General features: G+C 42.2%; 1 protein-coding gene and 1 long non-coding RNA gene across 6 annotated transcripts in view; one reads left to right on the top strand and one right to left on the bottom strand.

Moving 5' to 3' along the window:
* The first annotated feature begins 5,388 nt into the window (after positions 1-5,388).
* The window catches only part of LOC309336455, a 65,548-nt gene continuing 49,529 nt past the window's right edge, over positions 5,389-21,407 (top strand). The window contains exons 1-2 of one of the 5 annotated variants that reach the window (XR_014154010.1): positions 5,393-6,915; positions 11,370-11,451. This is a non-coding gene — a long non-coding RNA (uncharacterized lncRNA). Of the gene's footprint in view, positions 6,916-11,369; positions 11,452-21,407 lie in introns of all 5 variants that reach the window. The other 4 variants (XR_014154012.1, XR_014154013.1, XR_014154011.1 and 1 more) reach the window with 4 other exon arrangements.
* On the bottom strand, positions 15,434-19,052 carry FOXI1 (forkhead box I1). Its single transcript, XM_081849369.1, has 2 exons — positions 18,430-19,052; positions 15,434-17,388 (listed from the first exon to the last, which is right to left on the bottom strand). The coding sequence occupies exons 1-2, from the start codon at positions 19,001-19,003 to the stop codon at positions 16,829-16,831; spliced, it is 1,134 nt and encodes a 377-aa protein (XP_081705495.1). The 5' UTR covers positions 19,004-19,052; the 3' UTR covers positions 15,434-16,828.

Below are 21,407 nucleotides of genomic sequence, written 5' to 3'. Positions count from 1 at the left end.
GCCTGGGGGCTAAATGTGGCAAGAAACAGTGGTAAAAGACACCTTCCAATCTCCTTGCGCTGTGCCAAAGGACCAGAAGGGCTTGTGCTTGCAATGCTCAACTATGATTGAGCATTAATGGCAAGCAGACTATTAAACATGCAATTAAGCCCTGCTTCTTTAAGCTCTTTCTTATCAAACAGCAGTTGTGGCACAGATCAGTACTGTGGTGCAGGAAAAATGGGATTTAATGCACATCTTGCATCATTTTCGCTCTGAAAATTGCCCACAAAGATGCTGTTTCTAGTACCTACCACCTTTGGAAGCACATCAGTTTTTGTGTGTGGAGAGGGGGGGGGGTAATTTTTATTGTGAAAATTGCACCTGGAGGAAGGTTAACTCCCTGTCCCCTCTGCTGCTGTCCTGTTCCAGCTCCCACTCCTTTCAGCCTTCTTAAAAATGAGATTATGGCAGATTGTAATTGTTTCTTCACATAGTATGCTTAAAGTAACATGTAGTTTCTCCATAAAATCTTCTGCTTAGGTGGCTGTCATGGCATAAATAGCAACCACGAAAGTGATACTTGGACACTGCTAACACACCATTTTACATACATATACATGCACTATATTTAGCATTGCAGTGTTCAACAGTAATCAGATTTTCCTTAAAAGCAACAATGGATTCCACACACACACACACACACACACACACCCTAGCATGAATCCATTTTTGTATCAATATTCTTAAGTAGCAGCCTTAGTCTAAGTAACATCAAGAGTTTGTTATGTCTGCATATAGTGGTTACGTGAAATAGTTAGCAGACTGGAAGAATTTCTGTGTTTAATAAACACAGAGCAGCATTGCTGAAGTCGGTAGCTTTCAAAGCATCTCACTCAACCATCTAGGCATAACACACATTTTCTACAAACACAGTTGTTTTACCAGTTGAACTACTTACTTGCAGAGTCTAAACACCAGCCTGGTCATGTGGGGATGAAAAGGAAGTAATCAAAATTCACTGACAGAAATATAAATAATATGAGCCTCCTAACAATGTAGTAGCCAGAGGGCTCCCTAGGTAAGCCACCCAGGTACTATTAACATGAACTCACAGAGCAATTCTTAGTGGGGTTGAGGAGGAGTGAGTTGGTGGGTCGACCACTGCATTCCAAGCCCCGCTGTGGGGGCAGTACTGTAATTGGGCCATACGCAAGAACGGCTAATACTTTGGGGGCAGGGTTTGGTTTTCTCCTTTTTTGTTATACAAGCTCCAGTCTGGCATAGCTTAGGGACTCTAAGATGGGGTTTTTGATCTAGTAGATGTCCTTTTGGGGGCCTTCTGCCTCCCTGGGCATACCTGGAACCTCCACTGCAAAGGCCAGCAGAGAAACATCAACACACAATTCTAATCTCCCACCATCAACCTTGCGGGGAGGAATTTTGCTCTCATACCTCTGGTTTTGCCCCATGCAGGACTGTACCAGAACCGTATTCTTCCACTCTTGTGAGAACAGGAAAGCAACAAACCAAATGCAGTTCGCAATCATATGAATGCCTATGTATAGAAAACCTTGACTGAACACATCTTTTATTCTCTACCAGCATACAGCCATTGAATAACAAAGCCCCATATCATTTGGTATGACAAGTTTTTATCATGTGCCAAAACTGCATCACCATTGACACCTGCCTTATTTCTGGTAGGAGGCTATTCCAAAAAGTGGTGTCAGGGACTGGGCAGAGGAGGAGAAGTGATGGAGTCTGCCTCCCCATCCTGACCCTTCCAGGCAGAAGGAAAAGGAAGACAGTATCGATTTACAACAGTGGTTTGCGGGAGATCACAGCTCAGAGGCAGATGAGGGAGAAAGTTGGGAAATAATGGGAGAGGAGGAGCAGACAGAGCCAGAACAGAAGCTGGCTGACACGTTGTCACTAGAAAGCATTCCAGACCCACCATCTCCCAGACCCTGGCAAGCCTTAAAAGTAGGAGAGCAAAGAGCTCAAAAACAGAGGGCACTTAGTGGCACCTGTAGAGGAGATGATGATGATGATGATGATGAATAAGGAAGTGGGAGAGAAGGGGGGTGGAGATTCACTCAGGACAACACCATTATCCAAGAGGCTGGGTTCTATAGCTACTCTCTGTAAAGTATGAAATAAAAAAGGACGGTAATAAACTTTTCCTTGTCTTTATACTTTCCTGGGCAACCAGCCGGGAGCCTCTGACAGCAGCTTGACAGGTGGACACCACAGCAGAAAAGCCTTTTTTTCCTGGTCACCGTAAGATGAGCTTCAGCAGAACCAGGAAGGCCTCAATAGATGACTTCAATGACTGAGCAGGTCTGAACAGGATAAGGTGTTCCTTCATATAACCTGGTCTCACGTTGTTTAGGACATTGTATGTCAAATCAAATCCTTAAACTTGGCCCTGTAGCAAATTGGCAGTCCGTGCAGTTCTTTTAATAGTGATGTTATATGCTGTGCCAGGAACTCCACTCAGTTGCTACTAACCTAGGACTGCATTCTGCACTTGCTGCTTTCTGGACCAACCTTCTGGACAGCCCCACATAAAGTGCATTATAGTAAATGAGTAATGACTGTGGCAAGCTTATCATTGTCCAGGAAGGGACATTGCTAGCATACCAGCTAAGAAGGTAAAATACAGTCTTCCACATTAATAAAAATGATGCTAATCCCAATTAAATGGGAATATTGTAAGACTTAAGACTCAGCTATACAGCTGCAAATAAAATGTTTTAAGTGAGTTTTAAGTGCAATATACAGTGTGACACTAGATGGTGATGGTGAGCCTTATGGAAAATTTGATGTATTTTTAAAAACGCTTTTTAAAAAAAGCATTTTCAGAACCTTTTAAAATATGTGTGTAGATTCTACCTTGGTATGTTAGCATTTAGTAATCACATTGTTAAGTATTTGTTTAGTATGTTAGCATTTGGTCATCATGTGATGATGAAATAAATAAATTAGATGAAATGGATGTTGTTTAGTCGTTTAGTCATGTCCGACTCTTCGTGACCCCATGGACCAGAGCATGCCAGGCAAATAAAATGAAATGGATAGACATAGATAAAATACGATGATCCTGCATTAGAAAATAATGTCCTTTACATTGAAAGTTATGAACAAAAATGAATTGAGCATTCATTCAAACAAACTGAGCTAAAAGTAAACACATTTTGTTTAATGAAGAGATACGGTTATTTAAAATGAGTGAACAGTTATTTTAAGAGGCTGGATGAGTGTTGCAAAGGACTCTACCGTAGAGACCCCATTGGGTTGAATGTGTGAAGTTTTCATGCACTCCCATTAGCAATTACAAACATTTTATTTTCTCCAATGTGGGTAAATGTTCTTGTTCAAGATTATATAACTCTATACTTTAGTGGGTTCCCAGGTGGTGTTGGACTACAACTCCCATAATCCCTAGCCAGCAGGGAGTTGCATTCCAACAACATCTGGGAATGCAAGGTTAGGGAAGGCTGCTCTCAAAATCAGTGGGAGCCAATGGTGGTGCAGTGATTGTACTATGGCCTGGAAGAACACAGAGTGTTGTACTATGGCCTGGAAGAACAAGATTTGATTCTCTACTTGGCCATGAAGCTTACTGGGTGACCTTGGGCCAGTCACTACCTCTCAGCCTAACCTACCTCACAGGGTTGTTGTGTGGATTAAATGAGGAGCAGGGGAAACTACCTTGAGCTACATGGAGAAAAAGGTGGGATACAAATGCAACATAAATAAATAAATAATCCATAAAACACGGGGAGGACACCAAAATCAGTTCTTCAATATTCAAAGGACAGGGCAAAGAGGTGCATTTTAAGCAACCAATGGAAGCTATAAAGAGATGGTGCCAGATATTCTCTGCATGCTGAGAGTTCTACATTCTTGAGGCCATCACTGAGAAGGCCATTTTGCAAGCCACCACTGAGAATGGTGCAGGACCTCCTCTGTTGATCCTAATCCCCAGGCAGGCCTATAGGAAAACAGGTGCTCTTTCAGACAATCAATCATAACCACAAAATGCTTAGACTTTTCACCTCATGCTATGAAAAATGCTGGTCATGCATATGAATGTAGAATGTTTGCTATTCTCAAAATAATTCCATTATTATTAACATAGCCCTTGCTTTTAGTTAGTTTGTTTGTGTGTGGTTTTGACACCAGTAGGTGCAACAAGGAAGCAATAATAACCGTTGGGAAAACACTACAAAATGCTGCAGGAAAGTTTTCACCTCAGACACATGAGACTGTACCGCAGACCCAAATCAAAAGTTGACCAAACCCTCTTGCACCTTCCACCCCTCACTGTAGGATGTTCCCTTTTAAGATCGTTATCAAAGCATATTTGTATTTTTTGGTCAGGGAGAGAGACTTCTCTTTGACCTTTTCAGGTTTTCTTTCATTTGTCTTGCATAACCCTCAAAAGCAGCCTTGGGGAGTTTTCCTTTGGACTTGGCTTTTCCTTAAACATGAGTTTCAGTGAAATCCAACCCTCCTTTTTCTACAGCACAATTACTCACATAAAAAGCTATCAAAATGGCAGTGAACCTTTTGACCAGTGCCTAAGTGTAACACTGAAAGCTGAACAGGCTCTTGAGTGCCAAAAATCCAACCCTCAGACCTGGAAGATGTTAGCTTCTGGCCTCATTCCTCAAAATGTGTGTGGGATAATTTTAGTTATTAAGTAAAAAAAGAGCTGCTCTGAACACGGTTAGTTACTTTCTGCTTCACATGCCCTAGAGTAAGTTATGCTATTGAAAATACATTCTGGCACTGGTTCGTGGCTCAAACAAGCCAGTGACTGGAAAACCTTTTTTCAGCATGAAGACCACAATCTCCTGAAGACAACTTTCTAGGGCCAAATATGCACTGGGTGTTGCCACTCTTGATCGGCAGGAGCTATGAATTGAACACAAGACCTTCTGCATGCAATACATATGCTTTACCACTGATCTATGGCCCTTCCCCAATCATGGGGATGTTTCAAAGTGTTTCCAGTTGAACTCACTCCTTTGGTGAAATTTTAACAACACTTTGCAAATGCACATTTCACACTGAGGTCTTTGCCTTTATGGGCAATGTTTGACCTTAGGTGCAAGTTTTGTCCCATCTCTTCTCCCATCTTTTGCATTTCTACAGTTTCATTTAAGGTCCAGGTCAAATCTTTGAAATAAAATGTTTATTCTGTTTGCTTGTTTAAATATTCATAAACTGCACTTTCATAAAACACAACAAAAAAAAGATAATATTGCAGTACCAGCAATAAATACTGTTGTTGTTGTTGTTGTTGTTGTTGTTGTTGTTGTTGTTGTTGTTGTCGTCGTCGTCGTCGTCGTCGTCGTCATTATTTCAAAAAGTATCATGTTCCAAAGGCCTGTTCTCAAAAGCTGTCTAAAAGAAGGGGTGACTCCTGCTGGACCTCTACTGGGGAACAGTTTCATAGGACAGGGCCTGCCATGCTAATAGCTTCTGGTAAAGGCTGACTGAAGCTCAGGAATGTGGGCTACCACCAGAAGCTCCCTGTCAGAAGATGTAAGTGATTGAGATGAAGCATAAGGAACCAGGCAATCCCTAAGGTACTTTGGGCCCAAGTTGCTTAGGGCATTGAGAATTAACACAAGAAACTTGACCCTGGAAAATCAGTAACCAGTTCTGCTCTCTCAGCTGTGGCAGTGCCACATTAAACCCTCTGAAGTCCCCATGGCAGTCAAAATCTCGGGGCCACCCTTGCAAATCATATCCTAAGATGTTTTTGTAATTTTCTTTCTTGATCAAATCAATATTGTTTCAATTCGTTGTTGTGTGGAGCCCATAGGTTGGTCAGTGCCTACTCTGCCTTTTTGGTAACCTGGCACTGAGTCGTATAGTAACATGTTGCCAGTAACCAGTTCCAGGATGTTTTAACAGGAATCAAGTCTTGAAGTTACCAATGCATGGACTGCTGTGGTCAAACTATCCTGGTCCAGGAATCCAGGAATCATGACAGTTGGCATACCAGTTGAAACTGAAGGCACTCTTAAGTCACAGTTGTTACCTGGGCCTGAAGTAACAAAGATGGCTCAAGGAGTATCCCAAAGCTGCAAACTTTCTCTTTCACAGGGAGTGCAGCCCCGTCCAGAACATGCAACAGAACACCTCTTGGACATGGGAAACAACCACCCAAAAGGTCTCCTGCTTTGCTGGATTCAAGCTCAGCTTATTAACCCTCATCCAGTGCACCAGGGTATTCAGGCACCAGGCCAGTGTTTGCACTGCCTCTCCTGACTCAGATGTAGCATTTGCCTAGAACCTGGCACTTTGGTATTGATATATAGGTAACTTAGTTTTAATGGTGTGGTATTAAGTGTGTATTATGCGAAACTGGTTTTGTTTGAGCACCACAGTATTTGAAAGAAATTGTCACTACCCTTTCCTTCAGTCTATTAATTATATAAAACCAAGTCTGCCAAGTCACATACTGCTAAGACTTATGAAGAACCAATATTGGTGCTTTGAACTTCAGGAGCTTTGAGCATCTGAAAAAGCACAGTGTGTGTGTGTGTGTGTGTGTGTGTGTGTGTGTGTGTGTGTGTGTGAGAGAGAGAGAGAGAGAGAGAGAGAGAGAGAGAGAGAGAGAGAGAGTGTCTGTGTCTGTCCCATGTTTAGAAATCCAGGCCGTGTTTTCTTGGCAGTTCTAGTACACTTGAATCTGAAGTAGTTCCATCCCAGGTTTTATTTAAGATTCAACTTCTCTCAGCCAAACTCTTGCCCCACAAAAGCTAGAAGTGGTGGTAGGCCTCGGTTTGGATACAAGCCTAATACTATTGTAATAAAACCATATTTTGCAGTGCTCTGCATTTTCCTGGGTCCCTGAAGAAGATAATTGTCTTTTCCTGGATTGGAAAAAGGACTACATTTTTCTCTTAAAAGGTAAGGATGCAAGCATAAGGACAGAGGACTGTGCTTCTGAAATGGAGAGCAATCAATCCCATATATCCAAGGGAAACACCTGGATTTAACGCTCCTAGTTTCAACCTCAAGACGTAGTGACTCACTCAGCACCATGTTACCACAACACAAAGTTCTGCTCAACCTGCAGCTTAGGCAAGCTCATATTTTCTGCTTCCATTGTTCAGCCACCCATGTGTCTGTGCCAAGGCAACACCTTAGTCTCCTCAGTATCCTGCACCTTGGCCGGTTTTGCCTAGGCCTTCCTGAACCTGCAGATGGCCAGGACAAATTACCTTTGCCTGAGGTGACTGGTTTCTTCCTAAAACTAACCGCTTCTCCCTTCCTCCCTTTATGGCAATTGCCTGAAGGCTGGATTAGGCCACTTGTTTATATGTAAACAGATGGCACGCTCCACCTGTATGAGTGTTTGTTTTCAGTTTAGCTCACAGATAACAAGGCTGTAAATTTTATGGCTAAGTATTGCATGCACAGCGGCACACCATGTTTCACCTGATAGCTAGAGCCCAACTCAGACCTAATCTGAAATGCATGTCACTATTCGGGGCTTAAAATGGTGTCACCCACCCTAGCCCCTTGGCATATGGTGGCATGAACGTCTGCAGACAATGTGTTGGTTGAACACACACCCTCTGGGGAAGAGAGTATAGCTCTGGGTTCTGTCTCCCCTCTTGCCTCTTGGTAGTCTGCACTGTGGTTCACGGGTGATATACAGTCAGACCCACACCAATCAAAGGTATGGTTCACACATAACAATAAGCTCCGGTTTAGCACTGTGTGTCTGAGGTAAGGGTCATGTCTCTGCTCTCCCTCACCCTCTCACAAGAATATAAGACCAAAGGTCTATCTTTATCTAAGTTGGTGGTCATCCCCACATCTTGCTATGGAGGTTTCAAAGGTCAAACTAACTAATGAGAACTTGTTATGAGCCAGGATTCATTGTCTGGTCACAACAACAGGCTGGCATTTGTGAAAGTTAAGCTAATCTGTGACAAAGTCCTCCTCCTGGCTGGGTGGGAGAAGGAGAGAGTGAGTCCACATGCAGGGGTCAGCAAACTTTTTCAGCAGGGGGCCGGTCCACTGTCCCTCAGACCTTGTGGGGGGTCGGACTATATTTTTTTTTGGGGGGGTGATGAACGAATTCCTATGCCCCACAAATAACCCAGAGATGCATTTTAAATAAAAGCATACATTCTATTCATGTAAAAACAGGCTGATTCTTGGACCGTCCGTGAGCCAGATTTAGAAGGCGGTTGGGCCGGATCCAGCCCCCGGGCTTTAGTTTGCCTATCCATGTACAACAGATTTGCTCGCTCGCTTAAGTTCATGTAAGCAGCACTAAACCATGGGTTAGTGTTTGTACATATATACCCAAAGATAGGTGAAAAAGTGGGAAGGAAGCTCTTCAGTATGCAAAAAGTATTGCATGACATGAATGTTTGTGGTGTGGTGGTGAGAATGTAGAACTAGGACCCAGGTTCAAATCCCCATTTAGGCATATATTTTGCTTGCTTTCATAAAGCTTTCAGCCTAAGCTACTTGAGAGAGTTGCTGTGAGAACAAATGGGGGGGGGGACTGTGTATACCTTCCTAAGCACCTTGAAAGAAGAGTGGTACGTATAAAAATGAGATAGATTAATGAAAGAAGGAATGATAAGGCAACATACACTGCAAGGCAAATAACAATTCTGCAGTAACACAATCCATAAAAAAGTCTGTTTGTACCATTTTCCTAAGACGTTTTAAGGAATGGTAATGATGAGTTAAAAACTGATTTCTTCAGGCTGTAAATTCACAATAAATTGGTTACAGTTGTGGCAGGTAGTTTTAAGAGAGGCAAGCCCATTTACCATTGATATATCAACTAGTCAAGTTCAGTTCCAGTAGCTGAAACAGAGCAGAGAAAAACACCTTCATTCCTGTGGTACAACATATTCAGGTTACCCATCTCCTTGATCATTCCAACTCCATGCTCTTCCTCATTAGCTTCTCACAGTTCCACAAGCCTCTAAAAAGAATGAATGAAAAGAAAGAGGCAGAATTACAACATACTGTACGACTGCCATTCTGCCAATGGAAGTTTGAGAAATGGCTCTCCTGCTTCATAGATATTTACAAAGTTTAATTACAATGTATATGACCTTTCAATATAGAGAAACTCAAATATACAAATATGTCATTCATAATGTCAGTTCTCCATAAATGGAGTGCTCTGGTTTATAACACCAGACCTTCAGAAAAGTAGTTTTTGTAAACTTGCTCGAACAAACCTGAATAAAAAAGACCCTTTATTTCATTGAAGCTCCCGTTCTCCACACAGTAAAGACTGTCAAAATGCTACACTTACATGGTATCAAACTACTGTAAGTGGCTTAAATGCCAAATCCATATTTAATACTCTCTAATAATATAAAGGATATATTATCAATAATTATAATATAATATAAGGAAATCCTTTATAACCTTTTATGAAGCCAAACTTTTATAAGCTTAGTCACGACAATGCCAAGTAATCCTGCTTTGTCATTTTTTTAAAATGCCACTCTCAAAAGTAAAAGTCATAAGGACTATACACCCTTTAGGTCTGCATGTTTAAAGTATACATCTAAATTGGTGCTGACAGACAGGAGTGCATGATCCCATTTCCCCTCTGTGCACATTCATTGTCTGCCTAAGTAACATGTATACAGTCCTAATGGTGAATAAGAACATAGGAAGCTTCCTTATACTGAATCAGGCTGCTGGTCCATCTACTTCAGCTTTTTCTAATGTGACTGAGAGAAGCTGTTGAGGATTTCAGACAGGAGGGTCTCCCTGCCCTATCTGGAGATGTCAGGGATTGAATCTAAGAAACTTTGTGTTAAAAGCACTAGCTATAGCATTGAGCTAAAACTGCGTGCTATTAGAATATATTACTGAAGTCCTATCAATGACGGCTGATCATGCACAGGCCTGTTATGCAATCTATCTTACTTAAGGAGAATAAATTTCACCAGTGGGAAGACAGAGAACAGGGATCTCTCAGCTTTGACTTCTGTCAGGATTTTAATCAAATCTTATTCTCTCCTGCCTCCTCACTTCTCTCCCCACCCCATCCTACTTAATGCATGTTGTATTTGTGGAAAGCACAGTACAAGATAATTATACTGTAATAAACAATTCTAGGTTAAACATAAAGCATCAAAAAAAGTTAAATAAGCTCATTACAAACTCTTGGCAGCAAAAGACTACATAATAATCTAATTAGAGCAGTCACCACTAGCCACACACACAATCCTCTCGCATCCACAAAAAAAGTGCTAATGAGCTTGCAAGGTTGCTACTGCACAGTGAAGAAGCAGATCCTAGTTCTAAAACTGATACCTTTTACCCAGTGAACTAGCCCTGAGCCTTTTGAGTAGCTAATTGATTGCTTATGGGTGGGGAGAATTCAGCAGAGAAAGAGTGTCATTCTATGGTTTGTGGAAATTACGGTACAGAAATCTGTGAGGCTGCATTTCATCCAATATGCAAAATGCTGTTGAAATTATGCATCAGATCATATGACATAGCAATTTCCTATTTATAGGATTTTCCTATGAGCGTTGACAAAGACGATAGTCACCTTGGAAGCGCAGCAACAACCAAACTTTGTCCATGATAAAACTAGGGAATTGGCCAACTTTTGAGCAGCACGACACTGAGCAGGCCACAACATGATGGAGAACATGTGGTACTCCTTTAACATTCCTAACATTCCTACCATAAGCCTTACAGCATAGATAGAAAACAAGCCAGTGTTTGTTCCCTTTCCTTCCTGTTAGAGGCAAATGGAGTGAATTTGCCCTGAATTTGCATGGCATTTTGCATATTGAGAGCTTGGAATGTGGCAGCAAATGATAAGCTGTTTTAAGTTCAAAGAAAGGCGTCAAACACCTTTGTTGGTATGTAAGAAACTGTGCATCCAAATTACCCTGCAGTACCTCAGGAGGAGGCTTAATCCCATTGCTGTCTTATTTGTGACTATCCCAATGCATGACATTCTGTTAGGGAGAAGTCTCTCTCAAATGCTTTGAAGAGAAACAGGCAGACACCGTGTTGCTTCCCATTGGGTCTGGGATTCATTGTTAAGTATAGGGCTGCTGCTTCTGCATCAATACAGCAGAAATATTTATCCACTGAAACTAAGAAACAGGCAGTTCCAAAGGATATTTGTCCCTCAAGTACATAAGAAAAGCCCTGCCGGTTCAGACCAAAGGTCCATCTAGAAACTAACCAGGTACCTCAAGAAAGGCTGCAATGAGAACCCAAGGGCACTAGCCTTCTCACTATAGTAACTGTAATTTAGTGCCCTGCTGCATCTGAACCATTTAGCCACCATGCCTAATGTCCAATGATAGATCTATCTTCCATGTATTTGTCTAATCCCCTTGCAGACCATCTAAGCAAGTGGCTTATCACCACATCTTGTAGCAGCGAGTTCCATAGTTTGTGAGGAATGGACCTCCTGAAAAGATGGTACCTGCAGGGGGTCCTCAACTACGGAGCATAGTGATTTGATTGGGAATATAAGGGGTGAGGTGATATTTTGGGTATCTTAGTCCCAAGCTGTATAGGGCTTTATATACCAAAACTAGCCCCTTGAGCTAACAGGCAGTCAGTGCCATTCTTTAAACAGTTGGGTAAACAGTTACCCCAGTGAGAAGTCAAGCACCTTGCACCAGTTGCAGCTTCCAGACCAAGATCAAGGTTATTAAATGTTTCATGTTTGCCTCTGTGAACAGGAGAGAGCACTGGAGCCCTTACGGGTCCCAATATTCTCAGCAGATAAATGAGCATGTATTCTAGTAAATCCTTTGGAACAATATAGCAATATACAGCCTTTGCCATAATAATTATGCTTAAAATGAAAAAGTTTTGTTTAGAAGCATATTAAAAGATTTGTTTAGAAGCATATTAGCAGGCTACCAAGAAGGGCAGAGCTGTAAAAGCACACATCTGGGATGGGAAACCTGTGGCCCTCCAGTTGTTGCTGGACTCCAGCTCCCATCAGCCGCAGCTAGCATGGCCAATGAGATGATGGGACTTGAGAGTCCAACAGGGAGATCCACAGCCCTGATTTAAGTCTTTAGGTATTGTATATCAACCTGAGCATTTCAAAACAATACACCAAACCCAAATGAAAGCTGTCCAAGTCCTAAACTGTTGGCATGGAAATCACTTGTTCTGAATATTCCATGAGAGCTCATTTGAACATGTACCTTCTGTACATTTGCTTGACGTGACAGGTTCTTGCAGAGAGGAGGATAGTGTGCCAATTAGTTTGTGCACAGATTCAAGTGGAAACGATTTCTTCGCCTGACAACCTTCCTTGACATAATGCTTCCTGGTGATCTTTCCTACTTGCTTAGAGACTTCCTCCTCCTCAGCCTAAAAAGAGAGGTGAAAGGGTACATAGACCTTGACTGCTCAACACCTGCCAATACCCAACACCTGTGTGTGTTGGATTAGTTGAAGCTGGAAGGTCATGACATACAAGTCAAACAAAAACTAGGGATTAGTTTAGAGGGTCAGTAACGAAGTAGTTCTGCATATGCTTTATAACCCTCTAAGAATGTGTTGACTAAGCACTATCTGAGGCTGCATTCACACAGCAGTTTATGTGGGCTGGAGTCCTATATTGCAGGGGCTTGGACTAGATGACCCTCAGGATCCCTCCCAGCTGTACAATTCTAAGGCCGAGCAGAACTTGTTTTAAAAATGTAAATTAGAAGTGCTATGTAGAAAGTAAATCTAGAGATTTATACCTTATTCCATTAGCTACAATGCACCTTCACCCTACCCACCTTGGGTTACCCTTTTCCATCTGTGAATACATATATCAAAACTCACTCATGCACAATTTGAGCATGTTATTATGATGGTATGTAAAAAAATGTTCAGGAATACTTGACTGAGGCAATATGAACTATTACCTAGATCATCTTTCTCAGAGGTGCTTCTGTGCCCCTGAGGGCAGAAGAACTGATGCCACCATATTCCTCTCCTTTCCAGAATTATAGTATTGTAGAGTTGGAAGGGACCCAGAGGGTCATCTAGTCCAACCCCCTGCAATGCAGGAATCTTAACTAAAGCACCCATGACAGATGGCTATCCAACCTCTGCTTAAAATCCTCCAATGAAGGGGAGCCCACAGCCTCCTGAGGGAGACCATTCCACTGCCGAACAGCTCTTTCTGTCAGAAAGTTCTTCCTGCTGTTTAGAGCAGTTGTTGTTGTTTAGTCGTTTAGTCAATAGTGATGGTTGATTTCATGGACCATTCGGGCACACATTATTTACCGTGCCCCTCATGGTAGGATTCATGGCAATACTTTTCACATTGCCTAGAAGGGTAGCAGGAAAAGGGCACTGCAGGTTAGTGAGCTCTCCAGAGCACTTGTTCATCTAGGTTGTTCCCTTTTTTATGCTCCACCCCACTACTCACATCCTTGCACAAGCAGATTGGCAGAGAAAACAAACTACTGCAGAATACCATGGAACTCCATGCAGGCCCATTTCACCACTCCCTGCCCTGGCTTTGGTAGGCCTGGACCACTGGTGGATTTCCCACTAGGCTCTGAGCTGAGCTGAGCATGTGCATGAGCATGATCAAGGCCAGCCCCAGCACATGGCTGGGTCAGTCATCCACCAGACCCCCTCCCCCAAACCAGCAAAGGCTTGCTGCCAATCTTAATTTCCACAAAGCACGCAGGAAAATCTGAGGCCACATGAGAGAGTTCTCAGCTGGCATTTCCTGTACACACCCTACATTAAAAGCACATCCCCATGCCTCCCCAGAGCTACAATTGCCAGCCTCCTTAACAAATTGCAGTTCCCAGGATTCTGTGAGGGGGGGAAATGTGCTTTAAATGTAGGTTGCATATGCAGCCTTAAAAGGGACCATTGGAGCTAACACTCAGCAGGATATCAGTGTACCAGGGACATGGGGGTAAAGTGATGCAGGATAGCCATTCTGTCCCCAGATACCCAAACCCAGGAGTCATGTAAGTGCTTTGATTTGGCAGATGGAAAATCTTAGGAGGAGCTTCCAAGTGGGAAAAGCATTTAGTCTTAAGCAGTACGGCAGGGATTTTTTTTTACTGCTTCTGTTGCATAAAACATTCACGTTTCCTTTCTGCATGCTTTCATTTTTCAGACATGTGGATTAATGCACGTTCACACTTTACGCTTTATGTAAATAGTTGACTAAAGTTATTGTTCTCCACCCACCCAAGCACTCTCAGGCAGGACTGTAATAAACCCCCAGCTTCTCAGAGTGTTCAAGGCAACTTACAGTAGACCAACTCATTTACATAATGGACGGGATTTAGACTTTGCTCCCAGTGGCGGAGGGAGTGGAGGCTGTCTTTTGATGATTCCCCTTCCCTCTGTAGCCTCAAGCAACACTCTGCCATTGTTCCAGAGGGCTGGGGAACCTACTGGACCAGGGGTGGGAGTTTGTGCTGGGGGCTGCAGGGGGAAGGAGATTGCCAACAGTCTTGTCAGCCTCTCCTTTCTCCTCCAGTGGGATCCCTCTGCTGGATCAAAAAGCTTTCTGTGGCTGGGAGGGAGTCTTTATGCCTGCAGCAAGTTAAGTCAGTATTCCACCAGACAGGACGTACTCAGCTAAATAAGTCAGCAAGCAGAATGGCTTCTGCTTGTGCACAAAGTGGAAGTTCCGCTTGTGCAAAGCGCTCCCAGGTGTCTGGGAGAAGACATCTGAAGGTAGCCCTGTTTAGGGAAGCTTTTAATGTTTGATGGACTACTGTATTTTAATATTTTGTTGGAAGCTGCCCAGAGTGGCTGGGGAAACCCAGCCAGATGGGCGGGGTATAAATAGTAAATTATTAATTATTATTACTACTACTACTACTACTACTACTACATTGCATAAAACACATATTTACTCATAAACAGCCATGACAACATCCTTCGCCCAGAGACAGATTTTGAGCATGGTGCAGTCAAATCTTACTCCAGTGGAAGGCCATGCGGTTGGCTGTGTTCCATTATAATCGGGACTAATTTAATTTAGCTAGATCATTATTATGTATTTCCCTCTTTCACTAGTTAGGCAATTTGTGTCACTCTTTTGTATGCAACTTAATACTGGCCTTTAAGTTTGGGAAGTGGTATGCGATAACTATAGCTGACCCATTAGACATTTGTGTCCTGCTTTGTAGGTGTTATTTTGTGATCAGGGCATGTAGCTCACTGATATTAAAGAGCCAGCAAGCAAATGTTGCCCTGTTTGGCCCTTTGAATGAGAATTTGTTGTGCTAGTTCCCCACCAGCCTGCAAGTTAAGTACAAGTTAAATCTCCAGATCTTGAGCTGTTGTCAGAAGAACATCACAATAATCCATTTTCATCTTATTTGTTTTGGCACTTACTGTCAACTTCAAGTACAATACGCACACAGTTTTTACAAACAAATATTTTATTAAAAAATACTTCCCTGCATGTGCCCTTAATGAAACTGTAACCAAAATATGCAGAATAAAAATATCAAGCGACAGTGTTTTCTTTGTCGTCATAATACATAAAGGTCCCCTTGGCAACCTTGCCAGAGAGCATTTGTTAGGGCTGCAATCCTTTACCCACTTATCTCGGAGTAAAGCCCATTGAACTTAATGTGACTTACGTCTGAGTAGACATGTATAGGATTGCACTGCAAAACTGCCCCAAGTTTATGCTTTACAGTATTGTATAAGAAAGGTGTACATAAATTAACCTTCAGGTTAAAAAAAAAAGAAATAAAAGAATGCCCCATTTGTGTTAATACCGTGGACAGAGATTGTTTAAGAACTGTAAAATAAAAAGGCTTCTTTCCCCCCCTTGGAAAATGCAGTAGCAACCAACATGAAAGATTCTTAGGTTCTCATAAAATAGCAGTGTTGAAACTTGGCGAGTATATAGAAATTTTACCTTTCCACCCAAACACCATGCTAACAAAATTATCAGTGACAACTTCTATGTCAGGTTGGCTACCTGGACTAGCATGACTTCAAACTGAGTTTTAGATTTATTTATTTTTAAATACCAGTAATAGTAATGGGTTTTGAAACAGACCCAAACTATCAATTCCTGTTCCGAAATCTTTTTACCCTCACATCTGTAAACATAAAAGATTAAAGGCCAGGCTTTTAAATATGGATTTTATTAAGAAGGAACAGAAGTTTCTAGTACTTCCTACCCTTTGTTACACTCCCCCCCCCTTAAGTGTTGTTATATCATGTTTCACAGAACCATCAGAATGCATGTGCATATTTTGAAGAAAGTAGCAGATCTCATGGACATGATCTGGTCAATGTTAAGTTCTTTTAAATCCCATTGGTTTTAGCTGAGAAGCATCAACTCTCCAATTGAAAATCAATGAGATTTAAAAGTACTTGCCAATGACCAAACCAGGCCTTGTTTTCAGTTAAGCAGGAAAGCAGAATCAAGACCATTTCATGAAGCTTTAGTCATCCCCCCCCCTTTGTATGGTGAGCAAGCAATAGAAGAGTCGCTTTTCCAAGGCAGTCTTAGGTGTAAAGTGATGATTCCATTCTGTTTTAATGTCAGAAAGTAGTGAAGCAGTGATTACTATGGAGTTAAAAATGATATGCTGTCCTGTACAGATCCTAAGACAAGCGGAAGTCTGCTGTTAGTCATGGCTGTACAGTGCAGCTTGAAACCTCTGTGGCCTATGAATACCACTACTTGAAAACACTGGCCAGGACAGAGATGCCTTTCTGGTGTATCTTAACATAAATTGAAAAAAGTGAGGGGGCTAACGTGAAGCACCTTTCCCGACAATATTTTCTCTCCCTGTATCCTTACACTTTCCCCTCTTTCCACAAGACCTCCCTCTGTTTACACCTCAGTTCCCTCTCTGGAATATAGAGTATTATTTGCAGCGAGGCTGTTGTAAAAGCTGCTGTTGAACTGGTTGAGAACTGAGCTGCCATAGCCAAGATGACCAGAGGACATGGAATTGGACCATGGCTCTCCACTGCCATGGCTGGAGATGTTGGCAAGAGGGGTGTATGAGTTGAAGCCTACCACGTTCTGTCCCATTTTGTCACCAGCATCGGTGCCAAGTCCTAGGGCCACTGAGCGGCTGACTGAATTGGACCCATTCACATAAGCTGTCATGCTTGACAGGAAGTTGTTGAGGCAGGGAGTGGTGGAAGATGGTGGTGGAGATCTCTTTTCAGGGGAGCTGTCTGCTCCAGAAGATGAGTTCTCCAGCAGGTCTTGGTGCTCTGCTGCCGCCTTGGGGCTGCCAGTTAAGGCGCTGTCCTCCGATTTGTCAGAAGCAAGAGACGCTGTGCTGGCGCTGCAGTCAGACTTCTTCTTCCTCTTCCGCCGAAAGTTTCCATTGTCAAACATCTTCTCACAGTTCGGATCCAGAGTCCAGTAATTGCCCTTCCCTGTTAGAACAAGAGCAGCAGAATGTAAATATAAATCACAGCCAACAAAGAGATGGTTCTCAGGGCTTATTCTGGCTTGGATTCAGAAAAAGCAACACATTGGGAAACACCCTGTAAGAAAGACAGAGCTTCTCTGCTTGTATTCAAATCTGTCCAGATCCTTATAGCCAGCCCCTGTCCAGGCTTTAGGTAAACTGAAGCTGAACTTTTACTTCGATGCAACTTGGTATTTCAGTCCTAATAGCCCACTCCATTCCCTGCCCCCACCACCAAAAACACTTTACAAACCCTTCATTAACATCAGCAGATTTTACTGAGACAAGGCACTATTTGCCCTCAGGCAAGACAGCAAGCAGGCAGAGTGATTGTGTCCCCCAGTAACACCCAACAAGAAATCAGCCCTGAAAGTGAGTTCCTTAAAAAAACAGCTCAAGTGTTTTTATAATCAAGACAAAGGAACTAATGAATTCTAGGCCACCTATGGACCAGACACCCCCACCCCCCAAAAACAGCCCTGGTTGCTTGTGTGATCTTTAATCAACAAGCAAAGAATTTCACAGCATGGAAAAGATTATCACTTGCCAATGTCTTTGAATCAACCTACTATTAAAGTCATAGGATCAAGGGTTAATGAAGAAGTTACTAAGGGTATTAAATTGCTGCTATGAATGGCAATTTGGAAGGGAGGGAGCCTATAGAAAATAGGGATTGTAGAATCTTACAAAAAAATTATTTTAGACACATCACCAGATTCCAAAAGCAAACCATTTTTCTCCCCACAGCCTGGCACCCCAATAACTTTATTTCCCTGGTGGTAACCAAACAAACAGGTATTAGGGAGCAATTTAGGATTATCAAGTCTGGCGAAGGAGAGGACAAATAGCATAGCTACCATTCAAAGGTTCATAGGACTCTGCCTGTGCTTTGCTGGAAACTGGATCAGAATCACATTTAGCCTACTAGATACCTTGGGGAACTTATGGGCGATTGTCCTCTTAAGGGAGGCTGAGGGGTGAAATTATTATTAAAAAGTCTTCTTACCTGGGTCATCTTCATCCCGGGGCACCTTCTTGAAGCAGTCATTGAGAGACAAGTTGTGCCGTATGGAATTCTGCCAACCAGCTTTGCTTTTGTTGTAGAATGGGAAGTTGTCAGCGACATACTGGTAGATTTGACTGAGGGTCAGTCTCTTGTCCGGGGCTCCGTGGATGGCCATGGCAATGAGCGCAGAATAGGAATAAGGTGGTCTGACCAGCTTCATCAGCTCTTCTTGAGAAGGCATTGGGAGCCAGCCCATTTCATTCCCTGCCAAGCCGTGCATGTTAGGCAAGAGCTGCCTTTGCATCCCATAGGCTGGGGGGATGTATGGGCTGCCATTGGTTCCCGGTAGGTAAGGTGGACTGTTAATGGAAGGTCCATTTAACCACAAGTAAGGGTTGGGTGTAGCATTGTAGTCCCCGGTTTCAAAGTTTGTAGGTCTCTGTGGACTAGGAATATTCTGTGGATGAAAGAAATTTTCATAGTAGATGTTCATTTCAGGAGGTTCCTGCCCAATGTTAGGAAATTGCGGGCTGCAGCGGTGTGGTGAATGTATCTGTGGATCAAATGAGCTCATAATCTAGCTCTGGCAGTTGACCAAGTTTCAACACACCTGTGTTACTCCTTTCCCTGAGACAGGTGCATCATCTGTGCTGGCTAGCTCTGGTACTTATACACCTGTAATGTTTAGGTTTCCCTTCCAAGGCTCAGCCTAGTGCATCCTGATAGGCTGGAGATCAGGGTGATATCCCTTTTTTGGAATGCTGACAGCCCAAGCCAGTAATAGATGTCGCATTAACCAAATTTGAAAGTTAGAACTGTTTATCTTTTTAAATGAATGGAGGAATTTTCCACTAGTATGATTGACATGAAGAAACCTGAAAATCACTTGCACGTAAGTTGATGCAATGAGAGAGATAGTCTTCCTCAAATGCAAGTAGAACACAATAGGGAATGCAGAGACAAGCAAATGTGTATATTTTGTTGTTAATACTCTTAAACTACCAAAGAGATCTGCAGTTTAGGAATATCCATATTTTAAACTATGAGGGCTTCTGTCCTGCACACACACTATGGACTACGTAAGCAAATGCTCTTAGAATCACACTGTAAGCCTTTCACATTTCTTATGGAAACAGTGCATTTGGTAAGGAAAATGTATCCTGCTAACAGCACAATCCTGTGTTGCTCAACTAAGAAGCGATTCCCACAGGCTTCAGTGGGGTTTACTCCAAGGTAAGCCAGAGGTTAGAGACAGAAAATATTTTACCAGCGTGCTGCTAATGAGCTGTCTTTAGGCAGAAGGAAATAAAGGATTTTAAAAAATCCATTGCTAAATATCTTGGGAACCTAAGAATAGGCTTGCTACAGTTTTATCTCTCAGACAGGATTCTTGTACCTTTAAAAACTCTGTTAAACAGAAATTCAAGGGGTGAAGTTTTCCCTTTTATTTTGTCTTCTCTTGGGTTAGGCATAAGGGATTTGAGGATAGATTTCTGGGTAGTTTACAGTAGATAAGCTGTGTATCATACTACTTTAATGAATAAATTTTTGGATAGCCAGTACTGGATTTTGTGTCTTGAAGGACTGTGGACTCTCTTCATTTCTGGTAGTCAAGACAAACTATTGGGCTTGGAATTCTTGACTCCTAAGAATATGTCTTTTGTACCTCACTCCTGGCAGATCTGAAGGTTATAGTAGAAAACAAAGTGGACTCTGAAAGCCTGAAGTCTGCCTACCCCCTGTTCTTCACATGCTGGGGAAAGCACTACCAGTTGAATTTCTACTTGACATACAAGAACTACCTCACTCCCAAACAGAAGTAACAACCCTTTCACTTTAAAATTAAAATATGTTTGTAAGGAGTTATAGAAGCTAGAGGTAAACAAATGGGGTAGCAGGGAGTTTGGAGTGTAACTTGACTAATTATGGAAAGAAATTGTACATTGTTCTTTGTTATATTAAAAACCAACCAGAACATTGTGCGCGCTCTCTCTTTCTGTGTGTGTGTGTGTGCACACACCACACACACATACTTATTTCTGCCTGTAAAATTTCATGCCTCTTTTTTGTGATTGTGGTAGAAATTGTTGCCTCAATGTTAAAACTGCATCATTATATTGCAAATAATTTACCACAATGCAAATCATTTATTTAGTATAACCAAGTCTCTTCTTTCCTAAATCCTGGGGAATTTACAGTCATTGGAATATTGGTTTAAAATACTTCAATAAACCTTGATTTTTAAAAACAAATTGCCAAGTCATCAGCAACGCCAAAGGTCACCTGCAGCTTCTTCCATGTTTCTCTAGAAAAGTTTGTATGCAGGAACTACATGGGTGGGGCTATGATGCAGTTCCTTCCCACTTGAGGGTTGCCAAGCTTTGAGAAGGTGGGCAAAGTTTCCATCCCAATGCAGAAAATATATAAATTGTCCTAGAAATGCAACAATACAAGACAAACCAGAGGTGTGAAATGCCCATGATAGAAGGAACCAGATAAGAACAAAACTCTTTCCAGCTAGACTTAATTCTTTCATTACCCATACACATATTTTAAAGCCATCTCATAATTTAATCCAGGAAATAATTCAAGTATCTTAAATGTTACATGCCCTATCAGAGCACAAAACAGCACAGGGTCCCCCACAAAGAAAACAGTCGTTTCACAGAAAAGCATACCTGGACTGGAAAACATAGTTTGTACCAATGAACATTATTCTGAATTCAGTAGGTGCTTCCTGATTATGTGTGGCTGATTATGTGTGTGGCTGCTGAGCTTCTCAATTCTGTTCAGCTGTTGAAGGTGCAGGAATCTGTTAGGAAGGGAGGTGGCAACCTTAAGTGCAGATATTAATAAACTGGCCAGTGGGTATTTTTCTAATAGTCATTTTGGAAATGCCACATAAATATGAACGATGCTCTTCCCAGCTATCATCCTGAAAAGTCCTTGCTCTGCAACTTTCTTCCATAGCAATATAC

This window comes from Podarcis erhardii, assembly GCF_964252035.2.
Source record: "Podarcis erhardii genome assembly, chromosome: 2".
Classification (NCBI taxonomy): Eukaryota; Metazoa; Chordata; class Lepidosauria; order Squamata; family Lacertidae; genus Podarcis; species Podarcis erhardii.
This window is presented reverse-complemented; position numbering and strand designations above follow the sequence as displayed.